Source organism: Narcine bancroftii, chromosome 11 (genome assembly GCF_036971445.1).
Source record: "Narcine bancroftii isolate sNarBan1 chromosome 11, sNarBan1.hap1, whole genome shotgun sequence".
NCBI lineage: Eukaryota > Metazoa > Chordata > Chondrichthyes > Torpediniformes > Narcinidae > Narcine > Narcine bancroftii.
Window position 1 is genome coordinate 72482681 of NC_091479.1, and position 15215 is coordinate 72497895.

Genomic DNA, 15215 nt, shown 5'->3' on the forward strand with positions numbered 1-15215 from the left:
ATAAAGAGTCTTGGCCCAGTTAGAACTCCAGTTATAACTTTGCAATCCTCGGCATCTCTTGGGTAAAACTTTTATCTATCACAAGTATTTAAAAGTTTATTATATAAAATAAATGTTATTATTGTTCCTTGGGGATGAAGAGCCGACCTGCACATTTTCCAAATGTGAGCTTATCATGGCCATCTGTAAATGGAGGAGGACACCACCACTTGTGTCCTAAATTTCAATGACCATAAAAAGGCCGTCATATCATTTGTCTTCCAAAATGATGCATTAAAACATCTTTTTAAAATGTTGCCATGTACACCAATTTTGTAATGGAGGAAACATGGAGATTGATTCTTTGAGGCAAGCAAATTCAAAGAATTGGAATCTGTTTCTTACATGAAAAAAGTGGTCTAACTTCATCAGCATTTCAACAGCTGTTTAAAATGCATTATGTTTCAATTCATTGATTCTAAGTGTATTTCTGCTTTATTCTCATCTTCTTGAACAAAGATTCCCATGGCATAGATTAAATAAAACCACAAAGTATTTATTTTCCATGCCTGTAAAAGCTCCTGTATTTCTGGTCATTTAAAAAATTATTTAGAATTGTAATTACTTTTCTAACAGGAACACGACTGTAAGTTAACACAGGAAATTGTGAATTTGATTGACCGAGAAGCAGATCTGCTCATGAGACAAGTCAAGGAAACTTACCTGGATGGACTCAGGCAGAGAATATCAACACTCTTTCTTCAGTATATCAAAACACCAATGTTTAACCCAGAGGTTGCCAGATTCCTTAAGGTACAAAATACACAAGGTTGCTTTTAATGTGCAGAGGTCATCTAGATGAGTAATTTTATGCACTTTGCCATTTTATCAGAAATCCTTTACTTTCTAATATCTGGCATTGATTCTTAAGTTTATTTAATTTATTAGACTGCATGACTCAAGAATCTTGTAATGTTAGACATTAATATCTATGCAAAAATGCTGATCACATGGTTGGATAGGTGCTGTCTAGTTCATCAGTCTGTTTGAACTGCTATGAATATGGTAGTCATTGTCTCGATTGATAACCAAATATTTCAGAGACTATTTGCCAAAATAAATTGTTTGGCAGGCATAAAGGGATAAAAGGAACATTTCTGATTGGAAGTCTTCCCTGAGAGTTTGCACTCAGCCCTCTGCTTTTCAACATACATAACAACAGACTGTAGCATTAAAGATAAGATGAGAGTTAGATGGAGCAAGAAACTTCAATGGATATGGACAGATTACAGAAAAGTGCTGGTGGATGAAATCATTGAGAGATTGACGATTTTGTATCTTAAAATTATTTTGAAGAAGTGAACATGAGGATTGATGAGGGCTGGGCGATGAATAATATCTGTAAGGACATCAGCAAAGACTTTGGGAAAATCCTGCATGACAAACTAATCTGGAAGGTTAAATCACATGAGAACCAGAGTGAGCAGGCCTAATGAATTCAAAACAGGCTGGTGGAAGGAGTCAAAGGTGCTTTTCTTATTGGGTGTCTGTAACCAGTGGTGTGCTGCAGTGGTGTGTGTCATGAGTTGGTGCTGTGTTCACTGTTTTTTGTTATCTATATCAATAAGTTTTGTGGCAATGTAGTTAATGGATGAGTAAATGTGCAGATAATGCCATAATTGGTAGTTTAGTAGACTAGTAGACTAGTAAACTAGTAGTTTAGAAGGATATCTGTTTACAGCAGGATCTAAATCAATAGGGAAAGTGGGAATGGCAAATGGAATTTACCTCTGACTAGTGTGAGGTGTTGCACTTTGGTAAGTCAAACCAGTGCAGGATGACCACCGTGAATAATAGAGACAAGAGTATAATGATCTGAATGTGGTGACGGATTAGGCAGGTACAAAAGTTGGAACATTTATGGATACAGCCTTACAAGTTGTTGGTGAAACCAACAGTATGAATGACTTGAATGCTCACAGTCTTTTTCCCAGCATAAATCATTCGAGAGCTAGATGGCATATCTAGGAAAGAAGAAAGATATTTAAGAAAGACCCATTGGTCAAGATTTTCATGTAGAAGGAAGTACAAATCTGGAACAAGCTGCCGGAGGAAGCTATTGAAGCAGGTATAGTTATGATGTTGATAAGATATTTGGTTAATAGATTCAATCATTGTTATGAGATGTAACACTTTTTTCAATGGATTATATTAACTGTGAACCAGCACATCAGCAGTTTGGCTGTTGAATAATTCAATTTCCACATTGTAGGTAAATACATAAAGTTATCATGAAAATCCTAAATTCATTCAGTCCTGAAGACTTCTAAATGTAGGTTTTCTTTGGGGCAAAGTAAATTTGATCAATTCCTTTTGATCCTGTTAGATTAAAAAAAATAATAATGGAGAATAATCTTATTTGCTTTGACTGGAGTCTTCAAGACTAGAGGAAAATATTCTTCAAATTCTGAAACTTTATAAAATGTGAACCTTGTATAATTCTTTATAGGTTCCACAGGATCCAATGCATTTGCGCAAAAATATATATTTTTGTTCAAGCTGTGGGAGTTATTTACCGTCCACAGAGTTCCCACTGTCACTGACTTCACGGAGGCTCCACACGTGCCGGCAATGCAGCAAGCAGAATAATGAAGCTTGTTGTCGTGAAGAGTCAAGCCAGTACAAGCTGATCATGAAGCAGCTGAGAAAAACTGAAGCAGATTTTGGAGATGGATCTCAACTTGTTTTCTTGCTGCAGGTAGAATACAACTTCCACTGCTGAATGCTTTGAGAAAATGCCAAAATGTACATATTTTCCACTGAATATTTGTGAAAAAGTATGTGAATATAAGCTCAGGCTGTTCATGTAATTGGTTCCAACCTTATTGGTAAATGTAATGGTTGTTGTCAAAGCTTTAAGCATATTTAAGGGAAAGGTTTTAGTAGTCTGAATCTGCTGTCATTTAAACCACATCACAGGAGTCCAGGATGCTTTGGGCTGGAAAGTTGGGCCTTCTGCACCCAACACAAGTAGATTTGGGCATAGGGTGAGTTTGGAAAATCATACAAGAATTGATCAAGCCCATGTTGACAAATAGACGGTAGTATTTGGAGAGGCTGGAAGTAATTGTAGAGAAGAGGCCCAAGATGTATTGTGTGGAGCTCCTGGACAACCATGTTCAATGTCTCATAAGGCCCATGGAGGGTTGAGAGTTAAATGAAAAAACATACATCCAGTCTTTTCTTGATGAAGTCTAATAATTCAGGTGATGCTACTCATGAAGAGAGGAGTGGTGATGCGAGGGCCGAGAGAGAGAGAGTTTGTGGAGAGTGCTAAAGTGCCAACTGGGGAGATGTTACAGTGCATTGAAAAGTGGGGGGATGTTTTGGTTAGAGAATAATATGAGTGAAATGTTGAGGACAGGATCAGAAGGATCCAAAGGACATTGGCAGAGGAAGAGTAATTTATTAAGAAAGAATACCTAAAATAAAATTCCACCTGCAAGAAGACAAATATTACAGACGCCCCTGCTAAAGACTGGCCTCCGTTTAATAATGTGAACACATGCATTGAATCTTCAGTTCAGTCTTACTTAACTGCATGAGATGCTTGTTATTTATGGAGCTTGTCCAAACAATATAATTTTCTAAGAGTAATGTTATAACTAGCATTTGTACACTATTTGATGTCATTTCTGATACTCAGTTGTGTTCATGAATATGTGCAGCATTCCATCAAAAATACAAGCGGTCTCCAGGTTAAAAATGAGTTCTGTTACCGAGGTTTGTCTTTAATTTGAATTTGTATGCAAGTCAGAATAGGTTCATACAGTCCTTAGCGTCAATTAGTCAAATGTTTACAGGTGGGTAACCTTTTATCTGGAATTCCATAAACCAGCAACTCCAAAAACCAACATTTTTTTCAGTAGATGACATCTGCTCATCAAAGATAGAGTTTGGCACCAAACATGACCCGACACAACATTCGCTCAACTCCCGTGTATCCCTTCATGTTCCACGTCACTAATTAGTGGTATCATTACTTTATAAGTACCCTATCCATCGAGTATGACTCTCCCTCAACTCTCATTGGAATATCCCGTGTCATTCCGCTACTTTATAAGCACCTCCAGATCACCGTATACTGATGCCCACCCAGCATTGCAGTGCTTTCAGTTGGCCTGGCAGTGGCACAATGTGGGATCTATGACCATTGTTTTTACCTGTTACCCCTTCAGAGCTGAAACTGCTGTTCCATCACATGGGAACTGCACAGGGGGCCAAGAAGGGGGCCGTTGCCCTGGCACTGGTACAGCAGTGGAGGGTGGGGTGGGGAGAGAGAGACTGCAGCATGACTTGGGCAGGTTGGAGAGGGGGGGTGCAGGAAGGAGAGTTGGCAGATGAAGGGAGGGTGGGCTTAAAGGGACTGAAATCAAAATGATTCTGAGCAACGGCAGGTGTCCGGTCCCGACAATCCCAGATTGTTAGGCACCTGTATCTTAGAATATCGTATATATTTTACCTTTATGTGCAAATAAAACACTTCTTAAACATAATAATACAGTACGTAATAATAATACAGGTAATAATACAGTACTGAATGCAATAATAAAAGTAACTACATATGGTCCTAAAATTATGATTAAAAGTTAACACTTGGAAGAGATGATGGAGAGATGACTACAGTACAGATACCCCACGACCCTCCCACATCTTTGCTTCTTCCGATCTGCGCCCAGCTCCTTGCCCCTCTCTCCCTCCTTGGTGGCACCTTGCCTGCCTGCTGCTTTGCCCAGGCCACGTGCCGAGTAGCCTGACGTCATCACGATGGTGCTCACTGCTGATGCTTCTTCTTCTACCCTCCTCCCTTCCCTTCACCGGGCTGCTCATCCCATTGCCTGCCCGCTGCTTTGCTCAGACCGCGTGCGGTGTAGTCTGACAGTGGACGCGCATCACCGGCCACCTGATAATCAATCACACAATATGGTAATCTATCACACAATATTATGATTTCGGTTGTATGTATTTCATCTACTGGATATCCTTCAGAGAATAACTTGCTTTACCAAAGCTTGGCTGGCACCCTCCATCCTCACTACATTCTACAGAGGATGTATTGAGAGCATCCTGTGCAACTGTATCACCGCCTGGTTTGGAAGTTGCACCACCTCAGAATGCAACACCCTGCAGAGGATAGTGAAGTCAGCAGAAAAGACCATTGGGGAACCTCTTCCTAGCATGGAGGACATCTACTACACTCGATGCAGGTGGAAAGCCATAAACATTGTGAAAGACTCCACCCATCCTGCATGTAAACTGTTCTCCCTTCTGCCATCTGGCAGGAGGTACCAAAGCACTCAGTCCCTTGCTTCCAGAGTGGGAAACAGCTTTTTCCCCCAAAGCTATCAGATTCCTGAACTCCCAGTACAGATGTTGATAGTGTACCATTGTCTTTCAGTGTATACTTAATATTTTTGTGTTAACTGCTTTCCTCACTTACATCTATGTAAATATGCTCCGTGGTCCCTGGACAAACGCTCTCATCCTACTGTGTGAGCATAGTATGAACGATAAATAAAGTTGACTTGACTTAACAGCTATAATAGTTTAAAATCTGCCGTGCAGAAACTTAATTCAGCAGATAACTTAAAGCCAGCCAATGGAAAGCGAGCTCCACTCAAACCAGAAATGGTTGGCTTGTTGGTTGAACGTTTTCAACCCAGGGACTACCCATATATCCAAAATGAACAAATATGCTGTAGGTGCACTCAGTACTTCATCATGTTTAGAAATCGGCTTTTTGGTAACAATACTATTCAAAGGGATTGCTCTTTGAAAGAGTTCTGAAATCATGCTCTTTTAATGGGCCAGATAATGGTTTTGATCCTAATAAACTAAGTGCAATGATACTGAAAATCTAAAACCTAATGGACTCAGCAACTTGGGCAAATGTTGATCAAACTACTAATTGTATCCATTATTGTCTGCTCTTTTGTCACATCTCCCATAGGACTTTATATTTATATTCTTCCTCATTATTTCTCAGTGAATTACCTTTAAATTATAGCAGCTGGTGCACTGAAGGCTCATTCGAGGGCCTTTTAAGTACATTGCACTTTATATTATGGCTAGTTATTTCTTTTCTTTTTGAACGATACCTTGCTATTAAGATTAGTTCTGAAACATTTTGAGTGAAAGGTATGATTTATGTTTTGATCAGCTAATATCAATGTGAGTTTACAAACTAGCATTATATTGGCAGGAACAAGATATGAAATACCTCATTGACAGTATTTGGGGCACACAGTCGGCATTGAGTTCCAGTACAAATCTGAAGGATCTGATAATGATAAGATGGGATAAAAAGTCTGAGTGGTCACCATGGAATTGTATCCTTCTCACAGAAGAAGAAGCTGCAGCTCATCTTAAACTTAGTAATATTGAAAAGGTATATAAATTCTTGATCTCTTAATTTTTCAAACTTGCTTATTCTTTCTATGTTTCAGCATTTGTTTGTTATTGTTCCTTATAACAATTATTCACTGTTGCTCCCTCACCTCAGCTACGGTCATTTATTACCTTCTTAAGGTTAGAGGTCATTGACTTATAAATCTGTATCCCATTTGTATTGCATTCTATATACTTCATGTGTGCATGAATTTGATGGCTCAAGGCTTTTAGCATTTATGGCACAAAGGAATATTACTGATATTCCTGAAGAAAACTTCAATTTAAATCCTTGCAGTGATTTATTCTGGTCTATATTGTTATTCATCATGCAGGACTATGGGGCCACATTCATTCGCAAGATCAAGCACCGGCACACTTTAGGAAAGAGTTATTTTTCTCGGATTCCTGAAATACTAAATTATGTGCGAACTTGCTTGATGAAGGATTCAACTTCTACAGACGACCGCATAATTACACATTTATTGCGTGCTAAATGAAAGTCATTTGTTCATCAATGACCAAAGTGCATAATTTCAGGCAATGGTACTTCAATGCATTTAGACAGAATAGCTTTATTGAATAAAATATTCAAATGTTATTCCTTTGTATGTCATACAAAAACTAATTAAAATCTCTTTAGTTTTTAACCAATTCTTTATTATTATTTACTACATAATGAGAGTAAACTGAAGTTTAACTGAATTCAGATTTGAAATACTCTTTATATTTTTTAGTGTAATCTTATTGGAATTTTTATTTTTCCCTGTTGTTTACCATTTCAATGGACATCTGAACAAAAGCTTGATTTATTGCCTAAAATATCAGGCATAGCCTTTTAATAGGGAAAACTTTATATGCTCTACAAATAGGTTCAATAGCCTGTCATGTGATCAAGGCCATTTTAGACAGGTGAAAAGCACAAAACTTCAGCTTAGTTTTTAAATAAATAAGTTTATTGAAAAACAAGATGAAACCAAAGAGAATATGATCTTAATTCTTTAGTGCACTTAATATTAGAATCCTACCTCTCTGGAATGTCTCACACTAATGCTGGACATCAGTAGTGCATGAAAGCAATGAGTGGAGGCTTAAATTTCCAATGAGTCTCGTTGTAGAACAAACATAGACAGCGACAAATACAAAAAAATATTTAAAACTTCAATATTCCAATTTCAACTAAGATGAAAATTAACATATCGATCATATTGTCACAATAACATTATAAGAACATTTAAATAAAAAATTCTATCCTTTGAACAACTTATAAAGATGTATTGAGTCATTTTTTATGTTCTGAACCATTCTCTCAGTCAAATTATTTTGAGTAAAAGCCAGAAATGTTTTTGCAGTAATTTGTTATAATTTTCTAAAGCTTTTTAGCTTTAAAATGAAAGGCATTTATTGAGAGTCAAATGAAGGAAATGCATTGGTCACAAACTAAAGATGTAAACTAGTGTTTTGCATTTAGCCTCTATACTTTCATGTTCTCCATATTCTATGCACATACAGGCAGTTCCCAGGTTACAAATGTCTGACTTACGGGCAACTCAAACTTGTAAACAGACTACGTGCGGCCTCAGCAGTTCAACAGCTCGAGGACGGAGTAGGATCATGCCGTTGACAATCAAAATCAACATAATATGACTTTTAATCTGTACTTCATTGCAAGAAAAGTCTAGAAGCTGCACATACAGCAAATTCTGACTTACCTCAAATTCGACTTAAAGACAGACCAAGGAGTGATTTCTTTCGTAACCTGGGCACTGCCTGCATTATATTTGTGCTAAAAGGTTCACTTTTTGTCATCCTCCTTTGATAACTTATCCTTTAACTTATTAATATTTAACAGTTACATTTTAATCACTGTGGTTATACTCAAATTAAGAAATTAAATGTAATAAATTCATCAGGTTAGTCAATTGCCAAATATTATTTTTTTCTACAGCTACATGACTAAATGGGGTAATTGTTGTGTGGTACAGGTCTCTTTAATGTACTTTTAGGAGCCGAATAAAGTCACTCCACCACCAACCCTACTTCATGCCATCTCCTGCACCCTTGTCGTTGGGTATGGAAGACAAAGAAACCAGATCCATCTGCAACTTATCTGTTTTATCAACAACTTGGACTTCAGAATAATCTAACCATCTTTGCCACAAAAAGGAGTGTTTGGGGTTATGTTTTCCATGTTCGTTAATGCACTCAATCTGATAGCCAAGCAAATTGTCTGGTAGCTTGTCTATAGAGAACCACAAGAGTGGAAAGACTGTGTATGCTGCACTTCTATGAGAGATAAGAAATAGGGACAAATGGAAACTATTCAATCCCTTAGGTCTGCCTAAATGATCTAACCTCTACTATGAAATTGTGATCCCGATGTCTAAATTTATCAACCAAGGGAAACAACCTCCTCACGTCTTCAATGTTGAGCATTCGAATAATTTTGCATGCATCACCAAGGTCACTTCTCATCGTTCTAAACTTTAGTAATTGGAGGTAGCTTACTTGTTTATTCCTCCTATGAGAGAAGCCAAGACTAATGAACTAATGCCCTTCTTAGAAAAAGAGACTAAAATTGTCCACAATTTTCCAGATGTGGTCTATATTAACTGCATTAAGATATCTTTACTCTTATAGTTAAGAGCTCATCATCAAGTAGCAGGAGGGCAAAGGACTATGTATAACAATAACAATAATAACATAGAAACAGGCCAACTTGGCCCTTCTAGTCCATGCCGAACTGCTGACCTACACTCAACCCGTAACCCTCCATTCCTTTCCCATCCAACTTCACCTTAAATGCTAATCTCGAGCCTGCCTCTGCTACTTTGTCTGGAAGCTTATTCCACACACCCTCCATTCTCTGAATAAAGAAGTCCCCCCTCATGTTTCCTCTAAACATTTGTCCCCTAACTCTCAACTCATGTCCTCTTGTTTGTATCTCCCCTATTTTTTTTTTAAAAAAAGGAAAAAGCCTCTCCACATCAACTCTATCTATACCCCTAATATTTTTAAATACCTCAATCAAATCTCCTCTCATCCTTCTACGCTGCCTGCTTCATTGTGGGAAGGGAGTGCAGAGGATTAATACCTTTAAGTTCCTGTGAGTCCACATGAGGACCTCTTCTGGAGATCGCATATAAAGCAACCATGAAGTAGTCACACTATCGTTTCCACTTTTGAAGATATCTGAGGAGATTTGGCATGCCTTTGAATATTCTATCAAACATCTACTGTGGAAAGTTTACTGTCTGATCTATCTGGAAACTTGAATACCCAGGCTGCAGAAAGTGATAAACCCACCCAAGTCCATCACAAACACCGACCTCCTGACCATTGAAGACATCTTTGTGAGGTGCTGTCTCATAAAAGGCAGCTAGCATTGTAAGAATCTTCATCACCCTGGCCACAATCTCTTCCTGCTGCTGCCTTCAGACAGATGATACAGAAGTCCATCACCTTTCAGTTCAAGAACATTCCTTTTCCAACATCTATCAGGCTCTTGAACACCCAAACTGCCCTAACCATAAACTAATCTAATCTAATCTGTCTACAATATCACTTTTTGCATGAACTGCAGCTGTGAATATTTATTTATCTATCCATTTCTATTTGTTATCTCTTTTGTTCACAAGTTGTGATAACTTACTCAATTGTTGGTGTAATTTATAAACTGTGCAGCGAATAAGAATTACAGTGCATCTATACATTATACTTATGAATATGACAATATTCTCTTGCATTCATACTCTAGCCATAAAGGGAAAGATACCATATGCCAATCCTTGCCTGTTGGTCCTGAATATTAGCTTTCAATGTCTTATGTATAAGGATGACTTTGAACATCAATATTTCCCAATTACTAGTTTTTTTTTAAAAAAACCTTGATTTATGTTTTTTTTTTACTGAGAGGATAATTTCATGTTTTTCCACATTCTGCTCCACCTAATATCTTGTTGTCCACTCACTCAGCTTATCTTTATCCCTTTAAAGCAGTGGTTTTCAAACTGTCCCCCAAAACTCACATTCCACCTTAAGGAATCCCTGTGCCATAAGTGCTCTGTTATTGGTAAGGAATTGCTTATGGTGGTATGTGAGTGGGAGGGGAAGGTTGAGAATCACTGCTCTAGACCCAATTGTTACTGAAATATTTTGCTTGAGAAAAATTGTCATTGGCCCATTTCCTTTGCAGTTATGAAACCGTGCACATGACGAGTCAGTTAGATACGATTAAAAAGTAGTTTTTAAACCTTTTCTTTCCATTCATGTGCCACCTTAAGCAATCCCTTACTAATCAGAACACTTATGACATAGGGATTGCTTGAGGTGGAATGTGAGTTGATGGGGTCACTTTGAAAACCACTGACTTAAAGCTTCTGAGCCTCTCATTCACTAGTCACAATCTCTATTGGTAATATCTTATCAGCAAACTTCAAAATCTTACACCTGATCCTCTCAGCCAAATCATAATACAGATTTTTTTTATTCTCTGCATCGCACAGTTTGTTTACATTTGCTATTTGTGAAGTTTTTTTTTTAATTGTTTACATGAATAGGTTGTGTACAGTCTTTTTGCACTACTAATAAGTGGTAATTCTGCCTTGCCCTCAAGAAAAGAATCTTAGGGTTGTATGTGATATGTATGTACTCTGACAATAAATCTGATATCTGATTGTGAATATTCTCTGTAGTTATGTGCTATTCACAGCCTGCCATTTCTACTCCTTGTTTTGTATCTGTTAATCAACTCTCAGTCTATGCCAGTATATTACCCCCAGTGCTCTAACCTTGTTCATCAATCGATGTGGAATCTCATTGAAAGCCTTCTGAAAATCCAAATAGATAGTGTTCACCCACAATACATGTTCAAAGAACTCCAAGAATCGGTCAAATATAATTTCTCTGTTATCAATCTATGTTGGCTCCTCTCCATTATGATTTTATTTTCAAAGTGCCTTAATATATCTATTGTAATTCTATAAATTTTCTAACCATCAGTGTAATATTAGCAAATTAGTAATGCTGCATTTTCACTGTCCTTTTTTTCAAATAGAAAGGATCATATTTGTGCTCCAACCAGCAGGAACCATTCTATAAACATGTATGATGTTTTCAGGTATAAAATTCTCTTCAAAGTTTACAGTAACTAATGCCACATAGGGTGCTGTATTGCCAGGCTGATTTAGTTTAAAGCAAATGTATAATATTGTATAGAATCAGCTAGGTCTTAATGCAAATCGATTCCACCTTGGTGATGTTCAAAATTTGGATGAGGTACATAGGAGGGAACAACGGCAAAGTAAAGCGAAATACAGGTTTGGTGTCTGAAGGTTCTCTTCCTGGATCTAATGATCTGAGTACTGACTTACAGAGAGAGATGCATAGAAATGCATAAATAAGATATTGATATTCACTGGATGAACTACAGGTTTCATTCTTCTGTTAAAGAGACATTCCTCTACCTTTCATTTTTTTCTACATTGAATTTAGTTTAATGTACATATTTTAAATCAGACAGAACTTGTTTTCAAGCTTCCACTGTGCTGCACGTAAATTTTGTAATTCGCTTCTGCAGATCCATCCATCTGACAATTTGCTGCCATGTACTTTCTGCATCCTGAATGACGAGGCATATGCAACAGTAGGTCCTTGTGTCACATAACACCATTACATGGGAGAGGCTAGAACAAACAGCATTAACTAATCTTCATGACCCATGCTGCTGGCTCAGCCTGCAGTTAAAAAAAAAATCATGCTGTTGACCTTTTATAGCAATAATGGTATGGAATACTTAGCAAATTTTTAAAATCTGAAATATATCCATTATTTATTTAATTTGCTCATTCATAGATTTATAATGTAAGCATATAATAATATTAAAGTTTTTGATAGCATTTAACTCTTGCTTCAGTTTTATGCCTTTATGGAGTGTTTTAAGGGTGACACGATTAGCCTAAAGGTTAGCGCAACACTTACATTGACAGTGACCAGGGTTCTAATTTGGCACTGTCTGCAAGGAGTTTTTACTTCTCCCGTGTTTGCATGGGTTACCTGTGGGTGCTTCCAGTTCCTCCCACCGTTCAAAATGTATCGGGATTGCAGGTCATTTGGGTGTACCGTAATTAGCCTGCCTGGGTTTATGGGCCAAAGGGAGCCAATTTAAAAAAATAATTAAGGTATTTTGTTCAGACTGTCTTCAGGGAGTGGTGTGGCCATCTGTCAATTGTTTTTTGCAAGGACTTGGTCCTGCAGGATAACTCACATTCAATGATGGACAAACATGTTTGAGGGGCTTTGCCAAATGATATCATTGCCAAATTTACAAGCAAATTACCTTTCTTTTTTCTCCCACTGATGCTGCTGGACTTGCAGAGCTCCTCCAGCAGATTGTATTTAGATTTCAGGGCTTGCAGCGGGTCTTCAATTTACTACTCCTCTGCCATGTCAAATCAAGGCAAGCTGTCTTTGATCCAAAGTGCTGGAGGAGCTCAGCAGGATGGCAAACAGACGTCCACATATGAAAGTGGGGTGACAGGAGCACTGGCTTGCTCATGTCAGGTAGAAACAGGTGGGAGGGGGAAGAAGAGAAAGGGAGTGATTTGGGAAGGAGGCAGATGACTGAGAAAGGAGTTGGAGGAAGGATGATGTAGGTGAAAGACAGGATAAAGGGAAGGACTCAGAGATGAGGGGAAGTGAGAGGGAGAGAAAAAACAGGTGGAAGGAGTTGCAGGAAGTTGATATTGATGCCATCTGGTAGGAGATTGCCATGATGGAAAATGTCAGGGTAGACCAGAGATAGAAAGATGCTGACTTTGAAGAAGCTTTGTTCCTCTCTCTGACAGATGTTTGCTAATTTTCACTCTCCCCCCACTCAAGTTCCTGCTGGTTCCCTACTCTTTGACCACATCCTGACCAAGACTCACTACCACAGCCATGTGTCCTTTCTTAGCATTGTCTTTACTGTCCCACTTGTCCCATGTGTGTTCCAGCTCCAAATCCAGGCCTCTGAGTTTGACCCGAGCCAGGATATCCAGTACGTAGGCTCAATTTACCTTTACTCTTAATGGTTTTCCCTTTGTATCCTATGCTCCACTATTTCTGCCATGCATTGATACCTCTGGCTCTTTCTCTTTCCTCCCACACCTCTGGGCTTCACTTTCCTAAATGTACCAAAATTCTACTTCATCCTCTGCTGGATCCATTCCTTCAGTCAATGTTTCTTCATGTTCCTGATCTCCATAAAGGACCGGAAACTCTGCCAACCCTAGATTCTATTCCACTTTGGCCTTACTTCTGGTCCTGCATCTCCATCTTGACCTCCCCACTCTCTTCACTTCAGACTCCTGATGATCTGCCAGTCTGGTTAACTGCTCTGGCCCTGGCTCTCCACATCCTGTCAGCTTTTTATCCCCCTTCCACAGCCATCACTTTCAACATTTCCTAAGGAAAACAAAATTTTGATAGTGTTACAGCTTGAAATGTCAATAATTCTTTTTCTCCCACTAACACTACTTATCTTCTGAGTTCCTCCAGTAGACTCAAGCAGTGGTTCTCAACCTTTTTCTTTCCACTCACATACCACTTTAAGTATTCTCTATACAATAGGTGCCCTGTGATTAGTAAGGGATTGCTTAAGGTGGTATGTGGGTGTGTGATAGTACAGATCTATCACCAATGTATATAGTGTATATAGTTACTGTATCTAGACTGTGCTTACAGCGATTGGCTGAGAGCTACGCCTATTGTCTGGGCCTTAAAGGGTTGTGTCCCTAGCCAGGTCGGATCATTCCGGACTGGTCGGCCACCTGTGAAGAGCTCCGTTCTTTTGCTAATAAAAGCCTTGGTTTGGATCAACAAGTCTTTGATTCTTTCAACGAGTTCTACAGGGTGGAAAGAAAAATTTTGAAAGCCACTGGTTTAATTGTATTTAATTGACTCATTTTGTGCACCATTTCATAATTCCAAAGGAAATACGGCAATGGCAATTTTTCTCAAACAAAATATTTCAGAAACAACTGGGTCTAGAGCAGTGATTCTCAACCTTTCCCTCCCACTCACATGCCACCTTAAGCAATCTCTTAATAATCACAGAGCACTGATGGCATAGGGATTACTTGAAGTGGTATGTGTGTGGAAAGAAAATGGTTGAGAACTACTGTAAATGTTTAGCTTGGGTTAAGAGTGGATAATGGGTCAGCATCATGGGGGGGGGGGGTCATGCCCTCCCCAAATGAGTTATCGCACCCCACCCACTCACCCAGTCCGACACTGCAGCCACTCTCCCCCCACCTACCTTCCACCATCCAAATAATGAGCTCAGGTTGGGACGAGGATCTGCAGCCTGGAGCTCGGATGGGCGGGTCATTGAGAGATGGATGGCTGGGGTGAGGGTCTTCTGAAGTGGTGCTGGGAGCTAAAGTTGGCAGGGTTTGCTCTCTGGAGCTTGGATGCCCCCCCCCCCCACTGCAAATCCTTCCAGTGCCGACACCACCAAAAAATGAGTGCTTCCCCCCCCCACCACCCCGATTACCCTAATGCCTCTAGATTTGTTCTGACATCAACTCTGAGTGGGCAGCCTAGAAGTGAATTTAACTTAGTGATGCATAAGTTAATCAGTAAACTTTCTTAAAGTTGATTGCAACATCACTTTTACTCCTTTTATCTCTGACATTGATTCAATATACACGAAGAATTTGAGTTACTTTTCACCTTTTGTTCTCTCCAAAATGCTATTAAATTAAATTATTTCCGTGTTCACTTTCTGTAAAGTTTACACCAAAACCAGA

At 38.8% G+C, this 15215-nt stretch overlaps 1 protein-coding gene across 6 annotated transcripts in view; it reads left to right on the top strand.

Annotated features, from left to right (window-relative positions):
* The window catches only part of iqub (IQ motif and ubiquitin domain containing), a 70308-nt gene extending 63232 nt beyond the window's left edge, over positions 1-7076 (top strand). For all 6 annotated transcript variants that reach the window (XM_069903382.1, XM_069903380.1, XM_069903379.1 and 3 more), the window contains 4 exons: positions 616-792; positions 2489-2737; positions 6242-6427; positions 6762-7076. In XM_069903382.1, the coding sequence (XP_069759483.1) occupies positions 616-792; positions 2489-2737; positions 6242-6427; positions 6762-6926 (777 nt within the window). In that variant the 3' untranslated portion in view covers positions 6927-7076. The remainder of the gene's footprint in view (positions 1-615; positions 793-2488; positions 2738-6241; positions 6428-6761) is intronic.
* The last annotated feature ends 8139 nt before the right edge of the window (positions 7077-15215 follow it).